Source organism: Callionymus lyra, chromosome 12 (assembly GCF_982586985.1).
Source record: "Callionymus lyra chromosome 12, fCalLyr1.hap1.1, whole genome shotgun sequence".
In the NCBI taxonomy this organism is placed as follows: domain Eukaryota; kingdom Metazoa; phylum Chordata; class Actinopteri; order Syngnathiformes; family Callionymidae; genus Callionymus; species Callionymus lyra.
The window spans coordinates 3,969,439-3,990,403 of NC_141829.1; the positions used below are offsets into that span (position 1 = coordinate 3,969,439).

At 41.1% G+C, this 20,965-nt stretch overlaps 1 protein-coding gene across 1 annotated transcript in view; it reads left to right on the top strand.

Annotated features, from left to right (window-relative positions):
* vwc2l (von Willebrand factor C domain containing 2 like) overlaps positions 1 to 17,243 on the top strand; it is a 46,208-nt gene extending 28,965 nt beyond the window's left edge. Inside the window, exons 3-4 of the mRNA XM_087804085.1 lie at positions 2,697 to 2,826; positions 15,955 to 17,243. Of these exons, the coding sequence (XP_087660211.1) occupies positions 2,697 to 2,826; positions 15,955 to 16,106 (282 nt within the window). The 3' untranslated portion in view covers positions 16,107 to 17,243. The remainder of the gene's footprint in view (positions 1 to 2,696; positions 2,827 to 15,954) is intronic.
* Positions 17,244 to 20,965: the final 3,722 nt, after the last annotated feature.

Consider the following 20,965-nt stretch of genomic DNA (forward strand, 5'->3'; position numbering starts at 1 on the left):
TACTGATGATACAATAGAGTCACACATCACAACAACACACACACACTGATTACACAATAGAGACACACATCACAACAACACACACACACACTGCTTATACAATAAAGTCACATATCATAACAACAAACACACTGATTATACAATAGAGTCACGCATTATAACAACAAACACACACATTATACAATAGAGTCACACATCATAACAACAAACACACTGATTATACAATAGAGTCACACATCACAACAACAAACACACTGATTATACAATAGAGTCACGCATTATAACAACAAACACACACTGATGATACAATAGAGTCACACATCATAACAACAAACACACTGATTATACAATAGAGTCACGCATTATAACAACAAACACACACACACTCTTTAGCTCAACTTTAACAAATCCGACCTTGTTTGTTTGTTTTTTATTGAGCTGTTTTGATCGATTGAAGTATTTGAAGTAAAACATTGCCTTCATTAGCTTCTAGTTAAAATCTAAGTCTAAATATAGTCAGTAATTTGTATTTATATAGTTCTATCGATAACAAGCGTTCCCCGGATGAATACAAGTGCAGTTATTGAACATTAAAGTGCAGAGACATTGAATAAACTCTGTCAAGAGTTGAATCCTGAATACGAGACTGTATTGATGTGTTTTTTCCTTGAAGGCGGCGGAAAGATGCCCGGAGAAGGATTTTATGTAAATGTTTTAAATGAGACTCCAGAGTCTGGAAGTCGTTAACATGAGAAGTAAAGAAACTTGACAATATAAAGTTGTGTATTAAGTTGACACTTGTGCACTTGAAAGACTGAGAACTGCAACATTAACATACGATCAGGTATCAAAATTAGATTTCTTCGTTTTCTAAATGACTAACATACCTTCACCAGTGACCGAAACAAAGATATCAAAATACAATCTCAGGCTATAAAAGTGTTGTGTTCCTCCTGTGGTGAAGCTTGTTGTTGTTGTTGTTGTTGTGGTGCATCAAACATTGGACCTGATAGAACCAGAGCTACATTAGTTTGTGTTAAAGTGAGTGATCTTTGTATCGTTTTAGATTAAATCTGTGGATTCATGGTTTTATTATTTACATTGTTAGTTTAAACTTGCTTTATATACCAGAGCAGCTCATGTACTGATAACATCAGTGTTTTGACACTATAGTAGAAAACTACTGTAATGTTATGTGTTGTTGTGGAACAAAGTGAAGAATCAATGAAATATAAATAAAGTGAAATATAGTACACAATACTACACATATATACTTGTTACTACACTATCACAACACCAGAGTCAAGTACTGGACAATACTACACATATATACTTGTTACTACACTATCACAACACCAGAGTCAAGTACTGGACAATACTACACATATATACTTGTTACTACACTATCACAACACCAGAGTCAAGTACTGGACAATACTACACATATATACTTGTTACTACACTATCACAACACCAGAATCTAGTACTGGAAAATAATACACATATATCCTTGTTACTACACTACCACAACACCAGAGTCAAGTACTGGACAATACTACACATATATACTTGTTACTACACTATCACAACACCAGAGTCAAGTACTGGACAATACTACACATATATACTTGTTACTACACTATCACAACACCAGAATCTAGTACTGGAAAATAATACACATATATCCTTGTTACTACACTACCACAACACCGGAGTCAAGTACTGGACAATACTACACATATATACTTGTTACTACACTATCACAACACCAGAGTCACGTACTGGACAATACTACACATATATACTTGTTACTACACTATCACAACACCAGAATCTAGTACTGGAAAATAATACACATATATCCTTGTTACTACACTACCACAACACCAGAGTCAAGTACTGGACAATACTACACATATATACTTGTTACTACACTATCACAACACCAGAGTCAAGTACTGGACAATACTACACATATATACTTGTTACTACACTATCACAACACCAGAATCTAGTACTGGAAAATAATACACATATATCCTTGTTACTACACTACCACAACACCAGAGTCAAGTACTGGACAATACTACACATATATACTTGTTACTACACTATCACAACACCAGAGTCAAGTACTGGACAATACTACACATATATACTTGTTACTACACTATCACAACACCAGAATCTAGTACTGGAAAATAATACACATATATCCTTGTTACTACACTACCACAACACCAGAGTCAAGTACTGGACAATACTACACATATATACTTGTTACTACACTATCACAACACCAGAGTCAAGTACTGGACAATACTACACATATATACTTGTTACTACACTATCACAACACCGGAGTCAAGTACTGGACAATACTACACATATATACTTTTACTACACTATCACAACACCGGAGTCAAGTACTGGACAATACTACAAATATATCCTTGTTACTACACTATCACAACACCAGAGTCAAGTACTGCACAATACTACACAAATGTTTTTCTTTGAAGACGGCGGAAAGATGCCCAGAAAAGGTTTTTATGTAAATGTTTCAAACGAGACTCCAGAGTGCTCTGGAAGTCAAAGACGGTGAAGAGATACTATAGACGGTGAAGAGATACTATAGACGGTGAAGAGATATATATCCTATACTCCATGTGTCTCACGTGCATCTGTGTCCACAGCCGTCGCCCTGCGAGTGGTGCCGATGTGAGCCCAGCAGCGAGGTCCACTGCGTGGTGTCGGACTGCGCCGTCCCCGAGTGCGTCAACCCCGTGTACGAGCCCGAGCAGTGCTGCCCCATCTGTAAAAACGGTGAGTCGCCTCCAACCCAAACCCAAAACCCTTGTCCCGGAGACGGAGTCAAAACCTCAAGTGTCTCACGATGTACCTGTTTCATGGAAGCGGCGCCCGGGGCCTCATGAACTCTAATAACCGGAGCAGGCTTTAATTATAAATGGCTCCCTCTGAAGGATAAACATTACACAATTGATTAGAAGCACAGTAGAAGAAAGTAATGGCTCCTCCGAGAGCGCTTCGTCTCCCGGTGCGACCGCTGCCCTTGTCACATGACGCCCATCCCTAAATTAGAATTATCGGATTCCGATGGGTCATTGGCCAGTTACAAGGAGGAATGTCGGGGAGTTTACGGACACGAGTGCGGGTCACGTTATGACTGGAAGTATTCCTGTTCGGAAGGAAAGTGATGAATGATCTGAGCAGGAATGTGTGGAGATAAAGTTCGGTGACTAAACAAACATCTAGACCAGGGGTCGGGAACCTATGGCTCGCGAGCCAGGTGTGGCTCTTTTGATGATTGCATCTGGCTCGCAGATTTCGGCTTTTCAGATAAAACATAAAATATTATCACTTGTTTCAGGGGTGGACAATACGTCGATCGCGAAGCTGTTGCGAGTAGATCGCGTGATTTAATAAAATATGATATAAGAAAATAGTAAAGAGAGCTCTGAATGGTTATTGTGCCGATTGGTTGAAAATTTGATTGACATGCACAGCAGTCAATCAGAGCTCCTGCCTCTTCCACTGAACGCACGGAAAAGATCATATGAATCGAGAATAAAAAGAGCAAAACGTGCGACAGTCATTTTACGCAATTCAGAAAAACGATATAGAATTATAAGCTTGTTTTTTTTTAATAATATATCGAACAAAATAATGCGTGTTTGATCGCTTCAGGTTCTTCTCTACGAGAGTCACAGAAACATGACGTCAGTTCCATCAAAGTTAAGCTGCAGGTTTCAATGAAAGCAACAAATGCTGGTTTTCCTTTTGTGATCGAGTCCTTAAAACACACTTGTATTAATACACCATCACATGATGACTATTTGTAAATTACCTTTATCTCACGAATGTAATAAGAATACGCAGAAACACAAACACGTTACACAGGTGCAGGTGAGACACATTCTAATGACGTCAGAGACGATCGGACAAAGCGATGATGATGTGAAGTTACTGATGAACAGTTTTATTCTCGTTAAACTTCATCTGAAATTTAATTAAATACACTTGTGTGATTCATATCAGACATGTTTAAAATTAACAAATATAAACTGTTAGTTTGAATTCATGTTTTTATTTGTTTTTGTTTTTTCATGATCACAGAAATGGAGAAATTTAAGTTTGTGCTTCATTTAAATATGATGGACATATTGAAATGAAGGCATGGAAAGGGATGAACCCGTCTGAATTCTTTGTTGATTTTGATGAACAAAGGAAAAGGGCTTGAATTCGTGTCAAGCACAGATTCTTACATCTGAATATTATTTATATGTCTCTCACTGAAATAAATTTCCAAATATTTTGCTTTCATGGCTCTCTGAGTCAAAAAGGTTCCCGACCCCTGGTCTAGACTTTGGTAAGTTTAGAATCATAGAGACTTGTGGGATTAAAGATGATTACGAAAATAATCGGAGATTCAGAAAATGATCCACGAGATTCAAACCAGTATTTATAGATAGACGGATGGATGGGTGGGTGGGTGGATGGATGGGTGGGTGGGTGGATGGATGGATGGATGGATGGATGGATGGATGGATGGATGGATGGATGGATGGATGGATGGATGGGTGGATGGATGGGTGGATGGATGGATGGATGGATGGATGGATGGATGGATGGGTGGGTGGATGGATGGATGGATGGATGGATGGATGGATGGATGGATGGATGGGTGGATGGATGGGTGGATGGATGGATGGGTGGATGGATGGATGGGTGGGTGGATGGATGGATGGATGGATGGAATATAAATAATTGGTTTTATCTCTTTTATATCAAACATGATTTTCACATCCAATGAGAATCTGCGAACGTTACGATGTAAACTTTAGGAACTAAATCAGTGCCTTCAGAATATTCAATGTTACATTTCAGGTGTTACACGATCTGTACTCTACTGTACTCTACTGTACTCTACTGTACTCTACTCTCTACTGGTGATGTCTGGAGTCACTGTTACTAATGAAATACATTAAAAACAATAAACAAAAAACAACAAATACATTGAAAACTATGAGGATTTTTAAAAAATGATAAAATCAACACTATAGGTAAAAAAAAAACACCTATTTAAAAAATGTATTAAAAAACACAAATTTTAAACTTGTCAACAAACACACAACATTTTAAGTTTTCTCATTTGAAATGTTAAATTGAACTATTCAATATTCTGATGGCTCTGATATACTTCCATAGAAACTACTAATTGTATGTATTATACTTCCTTTTCATACACCTTTCTCAGGCTCCTCCCTTCTTAAGTATGTTGAGAGGTTCAACCATCACTACAATAGTTAACACAAAGTTAGTGTTAGTAAACCCAGATCCTGACACAAGTACACAACAATGAAGGGCAATAACGCGTGAACAAGTTGGGATGTTGAAAGTTAAAATGTTTATTTGAGCCAATCGGTGACCGGAATATTAAACCATGTGCTACGATTGTCTCTAAACGCTCAATAATGTGTGATCAGGCCATAAAAAACCCAAATATTTGCAAGAATATGCTACATTTTACATATACTGCTGAGAAAAACCCATGAAGAAAATGTGAAACATAGAAGTGATAGTTCACTCAAAATCCATATGATGGTCACGACCAGAGCTTACTTTTCTTCGTCCAAAAACATCCAAATACTTCTAAATCCTGCTTCCATACTCCATGAGACACTGAGATCTTCTGCACACAACCTTGACATAAAGACTTGTTTCATTGTTTCTGATCAATTATTCTCATGTGGAGCTTCAGTACTAGAGGGACGTGACAGACGAGCAGGATTTGTGAACGAAGATAATTTAGCTCCAGTCGAGATCGTCGTAAACATTTTTACCTACACCTCTTAAAAAGTCTTAGATCCTTCTGTGCAACACACACACACACACACACACACACACACACACACACACAAGCCAACAGACGCTGCAGCTAATCCAGGCTGACAGGACACAGTGACACCGTTGGCATTTCAGGGCAGGTCTGTCATTTCCAGGCCACCCAAGGGTGCCGGGTCGAGCTCCGCCAGCCGAACAAGGCGGTGAGAAGAAGGTGTTGTGAGGAGACAATGAAGACGGACCAACATGTCAACTTTGACTACACAATAGTCGCATTTTATTACACTTGAAACTAATGCACTCGTCATGTTTAACTAAATCAAACTATAACAATGACTTGTAGACGAAGATGTTGTTTGTCTTATTTGAAAATGTTTTTTTTAGCATTTGAAATATCGTAGGAATGAATGGAACTGGACGGACGATAGCCGGGGTTTCCCAGAATATTTAACAAAATAAGAAAACACACAATAACTTAACAGTTTTCAAACCAAGGTAAACATTTAAACCATGTTTTTTTTCCAACAGCTACACAAAAAAAAGCATCAACAATCTTGTGGCATTTCCTAGAAATCAAGAAATTAACTCAGAGAGTCTTCTCATTATAAAGGCGTCGCCAAAGCCCAGTAAGATCTTCTTACGAAGCTTCTTTGTCTTGATCTTGTGGCATTTCCCAGAAATCAAGAAATTAACTCAGTCTTCAACTTATAAATGCGTTGCCAAAGCCCACTAAGATCTTCTTACGAAGCTTCTTCGTTTTGATCTTAAGGTTCTCCTAAGAAGGCGGTTAAGAACACGACTGGGGAAACACCTGTATCTTAAAGCTCCTTCTCAGCCGACCCCTTCCTAAGAGCCTTCTTACGTCCTTAAGAACAATTGAATCTTGGAAACCTGGTCAATGACAGTATCGATAGAGAACTCGCCTGCACAACACACACACCAATTATAATCAACTTGTACAACAGCATCAGAAACAACATTTTTTCTGTTCTTTATCCCTTTTTCAATTTATCGTGGATATCTGTTGAATCTAGATGTCGATCTTCCTCCAATCTCATCAGTCAATCAAATTAAATTTATTTAACATATATGAACTGAAACTACATCATGAAAGTTAAAAACATTTGCAGCTTCACTGAATATTGCAACATATGAGTCAGAAATCAAGTATTTTTTTTATTATTTTGTCTGTCAATCTGGATTCAAACCCTTGTCTGGTCTCGTGAATAACAAGCTCAGCTCGCTCTGCTTTTGTTCCTGGTCCTGCTGATGTTTTGACACACATCATGGAGGAGCAGAGCCTTAACTGTTGCAACACATGCTCACCTTCAGGCTCGCTGCCCACGCAGACATCATCCCGACGAGCGCCGCGACAACAAAGTCACTTTTGTCCTGCTTCTCATCGAAGTGCGACTGTCCACCGCTTCATTCACGAGGCGTCCCAGGATCAGCCGGACACGAGTGCCATCAAACAACATGGAAGACATTAACACGAGTCGTTACCTTCAACATGTCAATGAAGAGTAGATTTCTCGTGTCGCTCGTTCTGCAACACAAGTGTGAATTTAAAATGATATCAAAACCATAAATCACTTGAAAACATAATGATCTTGAATAATTGATTTAGTTCGAGTCAACGTGCAGAAAGTCGTGCAGGAAAGAAGGTTCTAGTCACGGTTTGACCTTGACAGAGAAGAACTTCTTCAAGTGTGTTGATGCTAAGATTGTGTTTACGTGGAGACATCAGTCCGGAACGTCGATGCCGGGTCAGAACTTCTTCTTTCTGTCGTCAGTCGGACTTAAATCCACCAGTCGAAGACACGTCGTTGCTAGTTCAAGTTCTGCAAAGACACCAGCGTTGAAGACGTTTACTTTATATCATAGTTACCAATATTTAAAAAAAAATTAGTTCAGTTCAAAACATGAACATTTAAAAAGTTCAGCGCTCCAAAAATGAACTAATTCAAAGTCTACATTTTGCCACAAGCTCTTCATTCTCAACACTGTAGCCACAGTATTTATCTGAGCATGACATTTATGCATCAGATTTCATTGTGATATAATAATTATTGTAAGTTATTATTAAGTTATTCAGACTCTTCTGTAGACAATGAATTTGCAGTGTCTTCAAGAGTCTCTGATCAGAATACGACGGATTCGTTAACATGAGAAGTAAAGAAACTTGACAATATAAAGTTGTGTATTAAGTTGTCACTTGTGCACTTGAAAGACTGAGAACTGCAACATTAACATACGATCAGGTATCAAAATTAGATTTCTTCTTTTTCTAAATGACTAACATACCTTCACCAGTGACCGACACAAAGATATAAAAATACAATCTCAGGCTATAAAAGTGTTGTGTTCCTCCTGTGGTGAAGCTTGTTGTTGTTGTTGTTGTTGTTGTGGTGCGTCAAACATTGGACCTGATAGAACCAGAGCTACATTAGTTTGTGTTAAAGTGAGTGATCTTTGTATCGTTTTAGATTAAATCTGTGGATTCATGGTTTTATTATTTACGTTGTTAGTTTAAACTTGCTCTATATACCAGAGCAGCTCATGTACTGATAACATCAGTGTTTTGACACTATAGTAGAAAACTACTGTAATGTTATGTGTTGTTGTGGAACAAAGTGAAGAATCAATTAAACAAAAATAAAGTGAAATTACGTAAAGATTTACTTTTTGTAGGTTAGCGAGCGACGTAAGCTTTTTTCATCCTCATGGACCTTATCGTCATAAACTTGTTAATTAATAAGTGATTATTGTCGACTCGATGCTGCTGTAGCTTCTCTTTGTTTTGTTTATGTGCCACCGATGGCTTGTGTTGCCAGATTGTTTTTCTTCTTTACATCAAGACATGTTTACACTGAGTTTTTAGTCTATAACACGTTTTTACAGACTTGCTTTAATGTCGTCTTTTAACTTTTCACTGGATCCTTTACCGGGTTTTAACTCTGGTTTTCTTGCATTTCTTTCTACTTTTGCTACTTCAATACCTTTCGGATCATTTATCTTGATTTTATTGTAGTCATGGTTTTAAATGTTTTTTTAGATTCCGCTTTAATGTTAAGTACAACATGACACCAGTCGGACTGAAAGGTATCAGATAATAATATAATTATTTAGTAGAATATTTAACCTTAGTTTATACAGTTGGTCTCATTTAAACACAAAGTCTCATTCTCAAGACAGACCTGTTTCTGGCAAACATTCAACGATTAGTTACAGACAGACAATATATATAATAAAAGTACAGACACGGTATAAAGATTGGACTGGTAAAAACAGGAAACCGTTTTCAGAGATTTTTCAAGTGTTTTTAAATATGTCATGAAATCCCTCATTAAAATCCAACTGGACAACTTCAGATCCTGTTGTAAAATGTTCCAGGTTGAAGCGGCAGAATATGAAAATGCCTTAGTTGTGTACGTACTGGAGGAACGCTGAAGGTTATAAAGTCATGACATAAAATCAGTGACAACACCGTCTACGTGACATGAAGGAGGAAATATACGATGGCAGAGGTCCAGGGATTGATTTGTAAATGAAGGTGAACCAATGCAGAAGTCTACGAGTGGATAATGACGACCAGTTAACAAGAGAATACAGACTGCAGAATTTTATCGTTACATTAGAAGGTCCAGACAAAACAATATTTGTACGACGCATCAACCAGAGGTCAGTAAAAGGTCATTAGTGATTTAAAAAATCAAAAATCAACATGAACATTGATCTACTTTGATTCGAGCCAACCATTCTGGAGATGAAATCTTGTTGACCGTAACCACGCCCACTCTGCTGTGATTGGTCAAGCCTGGAGGTTTGTCATCCATCCCGGAAGTCTCCACCTCCAAAGGACTCGTTGTATACACAAAGCGGGGCGTTATCACAGCTGGAGGAGGAGTGAAGCCATTATTACGTCATACTGGACTCTCGTAACCTCTCGTTCGTCCAGATTTCAGAGCAACTGTATAAAGTAATAAAGTGTAAAACATGGTCATGATGAGAAGTTACTGCGTCTTGAAGAACATTCACTGCATGACACCAGAGTTGGAGTTTATCATGAGTTGACCTTTAAGTGTGCATCTAAGTGTGTTTTGTGGAAACACTCTCAAACCTCCTGCCGGCAAAATAAAGCGAGTGAGTCGACAAACCTGCCAGGTCAGAGTGTGCTTGTGCTTCTGGCAGAGATGCAGAACATTTTCCTTCTCTGACGTCTCAGGAAAATCCTGCTGTTTGTTCTTCCAAAGCGCCGACAATTTGTCGAAGGAGTCGAGCTTAGAGAGGTGTTTCAGGGACGTGGAGGGAAAAGCAGCCGATTGGCTCTGAAAGGTTAGTTATCGTGATGGATGTGCAGACGGCGAACGTTGATGCGTCAGCTGCTCTCGTAGGTAACCGTGGTGACGAACCGGATTCGTCGAGCACTCGGAGGCTTGTGACCGCGAAGCAACAATCGGACGGACAAGCTCTCGTCTAAAGAACGCTCGACTCGCCTCGACGACATGTGGCGCCCGAGGCTGGAATCATCATCGTGGCGCGAGATAGTAACCGCCTGTAATGAGATAATATTATCTCACTCTCTTCATTAGGAGTCGAGACGCCTCCGAAAACACTTTCTGACTCCAAAGAAGTTCAATGACAGAGGATTGATCCGACGCTCCGAGGCGTCCTTCCGACTGCGACAGGTAGACGGAACCTTGTCCTCGCACGTCCATCCGGGCCGTAAATAATAATGGCGTCTGGCACCGGCAGGGATCGAGCCGAGCTGGACCTGTAACCTGAGCCATGGCCGTCCACGGGAAGATCAATGAGAGTTAAGACCTGGGGAACGTTCTCCATGTCTCCTCTAAGCTCAGATCAAAGCGCGTTATCAAGTCCGGATAAGCCACGAGACTCAGTACACGCCGAGGCGAGGCTCGCTATCGCACAGCGTCTGATTGGCAGCTTCCCTCGAATGCTCCGGTTTCTGGCAAAAATAATTAATCCAAAGAATCGACTGCTGTGAGATTTCAGTCCGGGGTCGAGATTCAAAAAGATGATCATAAAGACATCAAGCGTCCCATTTTTTAAACAGCGTTCCTCTCATTAAACGACTAATGGATGCCCTGGAAAGCGAGGACGGGGCTCCTTGTGTAACCATGCGTTCATGAATGTATTCATCGTCTGCCGTTTGTTCCCCGGCTGCCCACGGTTTACGCTGGAAAAGGATTTAGACTCAACGCGGTCTTGCCGTAACGATGCAAGACAGTCTTTGTTTTCTGGTGATCCTCCCTCGGGCTCGGCCTCCGCACCGGATGGATCTGACTCCGGGATGTCCTCCAGTCACTGGTCTCCTGCGATGGTCCCGAGGCCTCCAGCGAGCCGCATAAGAGGCAACAGTCGTCCAGCTGGAACCGACAGAGCTGCCGGTAGCTCTCGGTCTCGCTCGCTCGGGCTCGTGTGGAGGTTCTTAGGTCGCACTTGTTGACGTCTTAATGAGAGCAACAAATGGAAAGATAAATGTGTTTCAACAGACTCGAAGTACCACTTCCTCCTTCTGTGGCCACATAGACGAGGATTTCATCTGCTCAAAAAGCGACAGTGGCTGAAGGTCTTCACTTAGAGCGATAGTGACCTATCATTTCTATTTTCTATTGCAAGTCTTTTATTATATTGATCATCTGGTCCAGTCCCTCGACCCAAGTACCCCCGACCTATGCAGTGACCTATGGAGTGATGTGGTCTCTGAATTGGGGATAATGTTAAATAAAAGCGTTGTTAAATGTGACCCTTCATCATGTATCCTTGGTAAGTAGCAGGACAACCACAACTAAAGCAAGAGTTGCACTGACAGAACAGAACAGAACCACTGGACCCAGTTTCTGGTTTCAAGGACTGTCTCATGCTTCCATATGAAAACATCTCTCATTCATTGAAGGACAAAGAAAAAAAAAGGGGAACCTTTTAATTGAATAACTGACAAAAAAGACACATCTATTAGAGATGTGTATTCTAAACGTGTACACTTACTGTACTGAATAGAAAGTGCAGTGCTTTGTGTATTATTTTATGAATTTTCGTAATTTCTGTCTGTATTTGGTTACTTGTCAGATGGGAATTTCTGTCTTAATGTTTTTTAATTATTAAAAAACCTCAATAAAAGATGTAATATATATATATACAGTATATATATATATATATATATATATTTAAAACATCAAATATTTTGTAGATAAATAAATGAAATACTTATGTATTTTATCTTCTATCTTCTCTTTCACATTTATATCAGGAATCCAAATCAGAATAATGAAAAGCCTTTATTTATAATAATGTGGCCCCCCAGTAACTTTAGTTGACCAATGTTAAAACCAAAAATCGACACAGTGCAATTAAATACTGATAGAGTATCTCGAAAAAAGATGAAGCGATATTTAAGGGTATGGATGTTTTCTAACACCATATATACAGGATAGTAAGTAAGTAAGTAAGTAAGTAATATTTATTTATATAGCGCTTTTCGAGACCAGGGTCACAAAGCGCTTAAACAATCAAAGCAATACTCAAAAAAAGTACATACTTTAAAGATCAAGATAATACTGAGAACAACACAGGAGTTCGAGAAATTCAAGGAAAAGCCTGAACAAATAGAAACGTCTTAAGATGTTTCTTAAAGGAGTCAGTAGATCATCAAGAGCAAAGAGAGAGAAGATCAGTAATCGACTGACCTCTCAGTGAAGGTTCAGGCAGGATTTACACCATATTTTAATGCATATACAAATAACACGTTTGGATTCTGATAATGACGAACTCTACGTCACTTTATCTCCTGACATGAGACAAAACCTGAAGAATAGAACCATCAACTCCACCCGTCACTGCTCACAGGCCTGCGAGAGAAAGGTCGATATATTCAAGCAAACGATGGGACTCGTACTTTGAACGCAATCCGTCGTGCCCGACTGCATTCATCAGGTCAAGAGAAGACACTCGTGCACATTCACAGTTCAAACTGTGCGTTAGCTGCAGCTAAATCACATTTACGGCGACACTAAGGCGTCCGTGAATATTAGCAGTGAAAGCTGGTGTATCTGCGAGAGTTATGAGACATATGATCTTTTTACGAGCGCTCGTATAGGAGTTCTTTTGAGTCTGGCACCTTCCGAGTCCGAGTCACCGTCACACCTATTGAGCCTCTTGACTGCTTCATTTCAATGATTAAGGTGAAGCGATTTCACGGCGGCCTGCGGCGCTGGCGCTCCAGACTCGGCCTCCGCCACTGAGCCGACTAGATAGAAACAATTAGGGATTGAAGATGAGATGAAGGGGTTTGTTGCAGACCGAGGGTTTGACTTTTCAAAGTTGCTACGGAAACTTCAGCAAGTATTTTAGGTTTTTAAAATGCAAAATATCTCATTCAACAACTTCAATCTAAGTAAAATCACATTAAACAGTTCATTGAACCTTAAAAGTTTCATACATAAATCATACCTTCTCACCTTAAAACACACTTTTTTGTTTCTTCTTGTACTTTTATATTCTTAAGTCTTAACTTTCTATTTATTTTGTATTTAGTACTTCTCCTGTTTGTTTTATTCACTGTTGTGCCGCGTTTATTTGGCAAATATGTGATGTTTTGTAAGAACTTCATGAATAAAAATAAGATTATTTAACAGCAGGTGTCGAGAGACACTCGTCTAATGCAAACGGTAAATAATTATTTGTATGTTTAAATACCAGATCACATTAAAATGGACTGAAATACAATCGTTCAAAGGAAATATACTAAAGCCGAAGTCAGGAACATGAAAACATGTAATTGTCGTAATGTCAGTTCATTTACTAAAAAAACAAAAGTATTTCAAAAGAGTGAGTTCTCAAAAGAAAGGGAAGAGAGGACGAATACAGGAAAGTAGAATCTGAAGCTGATTTTTTTAAACGTATACAAACATACAAAGACAGTAAAACGTTCCCTCGATGTGTCGCGGTTCATATTGCGTGGCTTTACTACTGTGTTTGTCTTGGAAAATTGATGGATTATCTTCAGTATCACAGGATCAAGGGATGTTTCATGTGTATATAACACAGCATGTTCTCAGCTTCTCAGATATCACAGGTCACTGTCACACTTGTTCATGAGTAACAACATATATATGTGACGGATCTTAGCAGATTGTTGCGTAAATCCTGAAACGTAAGACCACGATAAACCAGGAAACACTGTATAGTTGATGTTTTGTCACCGGATTAGGACCCTGACGGATATTGATCGAAAATAACTGAGCTTTACCGTAGTTTAGAGAGTATAGGCGACTACTTTTTACTGACATGCTTTTATAGATTTCTAGTGACCATCGGCCACCAGGGGGAGCAGTGATGACAAAAGTGTGACGGACGTGGGGAAAGATTATGAAGAAGACATTAGTTTTATTTATTGTTTGCTCATCGCACTCATCCTCGTCATGGATAAACTTACTGAGAAACGCAGCTTTTAAGGGAAGAGCAGACGCGTCACAGGCTTGATATGTGACTCCAAACATCGAGTGAGGTGACGACGGCGTGATCTTTATGACCGTGAATCTGCTCTACTCATTCTTATTCATTTGATATTACCCAGAAATAGAAGTAACTCTTTCATTCATTAACTTAATGTCATCATTAACAAAGTCCTTTGATAAGAGATCAAATCTTGACGTGACTTCTGGTTAATTGCAACAATATAAACCTTTAGACTGAAAATGACGGTGTCTCTGATAAACAGATACACAATTGAAGCTGCTGACGTATACACATCTGGGAGTGACATTTAAAACGATCAAAACACTTAGTCGCTTCCGTCGCTCCGACTCGACGTCACGTCCGTCCCGGGTCTTATACTTTGCTTCGTGGAGAAAGATGAACAATCCAGAGTGTGTCACGGGTCGTTTATTCGCCGCTCCAAGTCAAACAAAATACAAGCTTTACGATTGACCGGACACACTTTGTCCCGGCAATTGTACAGGTCACTAGTCCCGGGAGATAAGGTCCCGATCTGTAGAAACATCGCTATATTTAACTCTTTCCGGCCAAATGGTCCTTTCAAGTTCCCATGTGTCCCGATCACCCATTGAGAGACATCCTAATTTGTTTTCTTGTAATCTAATCATTCATGTTCTCGGGCGGGGGTTATCTTCTCTTCCGTCTTTAGCCCCCCTTTCCCGGGTGTGTCTTGATTCGTTCTTTGATCTACAATTTAAGGTGTGATTTGCAGATAAACAGATGTTGTAAATTAAAGGTGTCGTATCTCTAATTCTGTTTCAAGCTTGCCTCGAACCAGTGTGAATCAGTCTGCGTATACGTATAGTGTATAATCATTTTAATCAACACATTGAAGCTTAAACAAATGTAATACACAATCAAAAGCCAACCAAGAGTTGTTTGTCATTGACATGAAACTCTAGTTTCTCTCTCCTCGCAGCTCGTACGACTTTGAACCGTCTCCGAGTGCACAGAGGCCGATAACTCCACGGATCTGTTGATCTCGATGAAGATGAAACTTTAGACAAAAGCAAAGTGGGCAGGATTGCAGCAGCAGACGTCGCTCAGCATGAGAAGATCCTTATTAACAGAGGCATCAACACAGAACTCCTCCGGTATTTTAGGGATGAACGGGATGTCAAAACTAATCACCATTGTTTACTGTTGTGAAAGTCAATATGTGTGTGTGCGCTGCGAGAGAAAGTAAGTGATTGCCGAGAAGATCCGCGGCTTTTCTTTTTCTTCCTCCGAACAGACTGAAGTGATTAACTCCATCCTCACTCCTGCTTCTCAAAGCGGCTCCTCTCGTACTGTGTTCCTGCAGCTTCGGCTGCCAAGTCGGTGCCTGGCAGGCGCCGGTGCTCGCGGCACATTAGGATGCAAAGCGCTCCACGTTGAGGGAGACGGGGAGACTAACAAAAGCGCTTCAGAGTTGCAAAAACAAGCCCATCGGTGCATGCCCGTGAAAAGATCTGTACGTCTGCTGCGACTCCCTGAAGCTCCACGCATCACTCCACCGCTTCTCTCCGGAGAGTCGCCGCCACGTCTTGTTGTTCTCACGCCTTCTCTTCCTGTCTTCCCATGCGGCAGGTCCAAACTGCTTCGCCGGAACGACCATCATCCCGGCCGGGATTGAAGTCAAGGTGGACGACTGCACCATCTGCCGCTGCCACAACGGCGACTGGTGGAAGCCGGCGCAGTGCCTGCGGCGCGAGTGCCTCAACGGCCAGACTTTGTCATAGAGAAGAACCCCCCCCCCCCCCCCCCGCACCCCCACCCCGTCGAGGACTGTACCCCCAGCTCAGGCAAGACCCTGCCTAACTGCACCATTTTCGTGTGATTGACAGGGCAGGAGCACAATTCCTAAGCGACCCACGAAGGAGTAACAGAGACGCTCTCGCGAGCTTCAGAAGCAGCCGCTGAGGCGGCGGAACTCAAGGCTCTTGTTTTAATCATCCGTACATTTTTCCCGGGAAAAGACTCTGAACTCGCTGCTCTCACTTCGCTGGAGTTTCTACTCGTTCTTTTGTTTGTTGTTGGATCCGTCGCAGCCTGTCGGCGACGATTCATGTGTGTCTGTCACCGTCTGTCAGCCGTCGTTGTGAAGTTGCCACAAACTGCGAGCGTTTTGGCTTTGTTGTCTCGCAGAGATGTGACGCCGTTTCCACGACACCTCGAGAGCTTGTTTACAAAACACACATCACACTAGCTGTGTCTTCACGGTTGTTTCTAATCACTGTGACGAAGACTCCTCATCACGACCGGCTCCATCCGCACCAGTGTTTTAGTTTGAAAACTGTACAAAAACAACTTCTGAGAGAGATTTGTAACGATTAGTTTGGAGAAGATCTTCGATGTTTCCGGCTCATGGATGATTGAGTTCATATCTGAAGAGACCAAACCACATTATTGTGATGCGAGGCCGGGTCTGATTAATGGATCACAGAGAAGTGAGTCATGACCTTGAGAGGAGAGCACTTGAGAACCAGACCAGCTTCCTGTTCGTCCACATGCGCCGGCGAAACCATCGTCATCTTTTCGACAATTTTCACGACGACTTAAGCAGATTATATTGTTGATCCGAAGGTCGTTCAGTTCGTGGAGTCTTTGGTCGACGCCGACGTCCACAGATCGTCCGACAAACTCTTCTGGAATCGTCCGTCCACTGAGAACTCAACGATCCTGGAGAAGCAAAACTATGTCTCGAAGTTTATTTTAAAATCTGGACAAACAGCACACGGTTGCACCGCCCAGAGTCACGTTTATAAGTAAGTGATAGTTCTAGAGCGCTTTTCTAGACCAGGGTCACAAAGCGCATAAACAATCAAAACAATACTCAATAAAATAAATACTTAAAAGATCAAGATAACACTGAGACAAACACTTGAAGGAGTCAGTAGATCATCAAACACAGATGTTTCTTGAAGGAGTCAGTAGATCATCAAACACAGATGTTTCTTGAAGGAGTCAGTAGATCATCAAACACAGATGTTTCTTGAAGGAGTCAGTAGATCATCAAACACAGATGTTTCTTGAAGGAATCAGTAGATCATCAAACACAGATGTTTCTTGAAGGAGTCAGTAGATCATCAAACACAGATGTTTCTTGAAGGAGTCAGTAGATCATCAAACACAGATGTTTCTTGAAGGAGTCAGTAGATCATCAAACACAGATGTTTGTTGAAGGAGTCAGTAGATCATCAAACTCTGATGTTTCTTGAAGGAGTCAGTAGATCATCAAACACAAATGTTTCTTTAAGGAGTCAGTAGATCATCAAACAAAGATGTTTCTTGAAGGAGTCAGTAGATCATCAAACACAGATGTTTCTTGAAGGAGTCAGTAGATCATCAAACTCTGATGTTTCTTGAAGGAGTCAGTAGATCATCAAACACAGATGTTTCTTGAAGGAGTCAGTAGATCATCAAACACAGATGTTTCTTGAAGGAGTCAGTAGATCATCAAACACAGATGTTTCTTGAAGGAGTCAGTAGATCATCAAACACAGATGTTTCTTGAAGGAGTCAGTAGATCATCAAACACAGATGTTTCTTGAAGGAGTCAGTAGATCATCAAACACAGATGTTTCTTGAAGGAGTCAGTAGATCATCAAACACAGAGATGGTTCCAAAGCTTAGGAGCAACAGTCTGGAAGGATTTCTCTCCTCTGGTCCTGAAGTTCAGGAACCATCAGTAGATTCTGATCCACAGACCTCAGAGCCCGAGCTGGGGTGTAAGTCTGGATCAGATCACTGATGGAAGGTCTGACCATGAATAGATCTGAAAGTAAGAACCAGCTCTTGAGGGCCAAACCTGTCCCTCAAGATGAATACGTACGACCCTTGACCTGATATCATTCAATCCATTCAAGCCACATGTCCCATGATGCACTGCCCTAGTCGATGTTAAACGCGCTTTAGATCCAGCCACGGAAGAAAAAAACTTGATTTGACTTTGTGTCGTCAATTCAAAGATTGTAAGTAACGACACTTGTTCTGAGTCAAGAAGCATCTCTGGTCCATTATTCTGCAGAAGATCCATTAAATAACTTGAACTCGCTGTTAAGTAATTAAAGGGAAGCAGCAGCGGCTTTAATTCGCTTTAATCAACGGGTATCGTGCGATGAATCATCGGGTGCGAGCGTCCGATCCGGCGCCGGCCCGTTCATCCTCAGGACCCGTGGATCCTGCAGCCCATTAGAACGCGATACAAGATGCTGTGAATTCATCGCCTCGTTCTTTCTCTCAAACGACTCAATCTGGCGGCGGTTCTGCTGGTGTGGCCCGAGGTCTAAGGTCCGGACGAGCTAATGCACGGTGTTGATATTTCCTCCGGTGACGCAGCGGCACAATGGGCCGGCGCCGACGGCGCGTGATGATAAATACCGCCATTAATTCAAAAGGTGAATCCGGCGCCGCGGCGTCGTTCATCAAATGAAATTTTCCTCCGTTTCCACAAAATCCAGTCGCGTTAACCTTTGGGACCCGGACCTCTGGGCGGTGATGGATGAGCCGCTGAAGAGCCGCCGCCGCCGTAATGAGACGAGAATGAATCCTGGACCCATTGATACCGGCCCGGGTTCTAATGGCGCAAGAACTACTCCAGCAATCCGTCGCAAATGTGGTCGAAACGATCTCGTTGTTGTGCAAAATATTGATGATTCATTGTTGGAGCGATCGATGGAAACTGACGGCGGAGTCGACGAGACGCTGACTTTAGCTTCACCTGCTGCAGGTGAGTTTTTACCTTCAGTTACCGATCGTTTCTCTTCGTCCAGTCGAGGCAAAAACGATTATGATCAACCACCGTCGTGTGTCCGTGAAAATGTAACAAATTCCCCCAAAAATGTCATTATTTATAACATCTTATTCCCGACAGTTGACCTCGTCGCTGTAATAAATCCGACACGGTTGAATTAAAACGATCATCTTAAGGTTTGAGAAATGTGTCTTAAAGCAGCACAAAGTAACATTTGGACTTTCATTTTTCATACTTAGTAGAACTTTATTGATCCTCAGGAGGTCTCCTTCGGGAAATTGTTTTTTTTCCAATTAGACATAGCAATACAGCAATTATTCATAAAAAATAAATCGAAAATAAAATAAGAACAAAGAGAAAGAACAAGATGATAAAATCGAAGTCTAAAGATAAAGAACATAGATCAAAGAAAAAGCTCTAAAGCTTTGTCGCTACAAATATGACCCGAGCATCAAGTAACCATGTGACCAACAAACACAAAATAATAATCACACGAGGGAACCTGTTACTGAAACTACACTGTTCTCACAGCAGGGGGCGCCAGAGACAAAATATGTTGAATCTTCCATAGCCGTCGCTTCAACGCTAACATCATGGCTCTATTTTTGAAAGTAAAGTTTAAAAACAAAAGAGATTTTACACAAAAATAGTCATAAAAAAATCCTCATTCGCCAGATTTAGTGTTTGACTCCAGAGACAAGAAAAAAATCCCAACAAATATCACATTTTTACGTGTCTTTGGACGAAGACGAAGACAACGGAGCTCCAGTCGCTACATTAAAATGAACAAATATTTTTGTCTATAACTCTAAAAAGAACAGATGGCTCTGAAAATATCAACATTAGTCGACATGAAGGTAGAACATGAGTGAAGTTTCGTCAGGATAATAAAAACAGTTTCCACGAGGACCTTGAACATATAAACGTTGCTCAAGGGCGTCGCGACCTTCAACGATCGCCGGCGCCGAACCTAAACATCTACGATCTCGACGGACGATTTCAAGAGTCGTAACCACGTCGTCTGCGCGAGCGGCGATAAGGAATATTGATGGATCTGGTTCTCGAGGGAAGGCTGTGAAAGGAAGCGTCAACGATGTCATCGTCACCGGAATAATCGTCTCGTCTGATGATCCTCGAGGTCGAGCGCCACTTTCCACGACCCCTGTGAACCTTCACCCCCGACCCCTGACCCCCGAGACACTGACTCACTGTAGCAGGAAGTAACGTGTGCGGGACTCTTTGTTGACGTGTGCCTGGAAACACTAGAAGAAGAGAAAACATGTCACGGAAGCGTCCGTTGGCGCCGCAGACGTCTTCGTGCGTCGCGTCCGAGCGAAGACGCCGGCGAGCGAACGGACGCGTCGCCTCACGCTGTTAATATGTAAATACCGTGTGAACCGCAGGACGCTAAAGGGAACATGTGTGTTATTGATCAGGACACAAAACTATTTTGTTAAATAGACTTGAAATGAAGTGTTATTGGGGAAAAAACAAACAAGTGTCTGGATTTATTTGTGTCGCGTCTTTGACTCCTGAACGCGGTTGCTATCACGCTGCGGCTACAAGCTAGCTTAGATTGAAACAACGAGCTAACTAACGCTAGCGCTAATCTCGCTAAACTGCAAAACAAGTGTGAAGTCGACCGTTAGTCATGACGGCTAGTGCTAAACATGTGCTAAAGATAAACAATATTAGCTTGTTACTGTCAGTCATGTAGCAAAAACTGAAACAGTATTGCTAAAGTGTTAGCATTCAGAGATAATTGAGTTTATAAAATGTATCAAGTAGTAGTAAAGTGCTAACATATTAGCATGTTATGTCACACTCAGGTGTTAGCTTTGACAT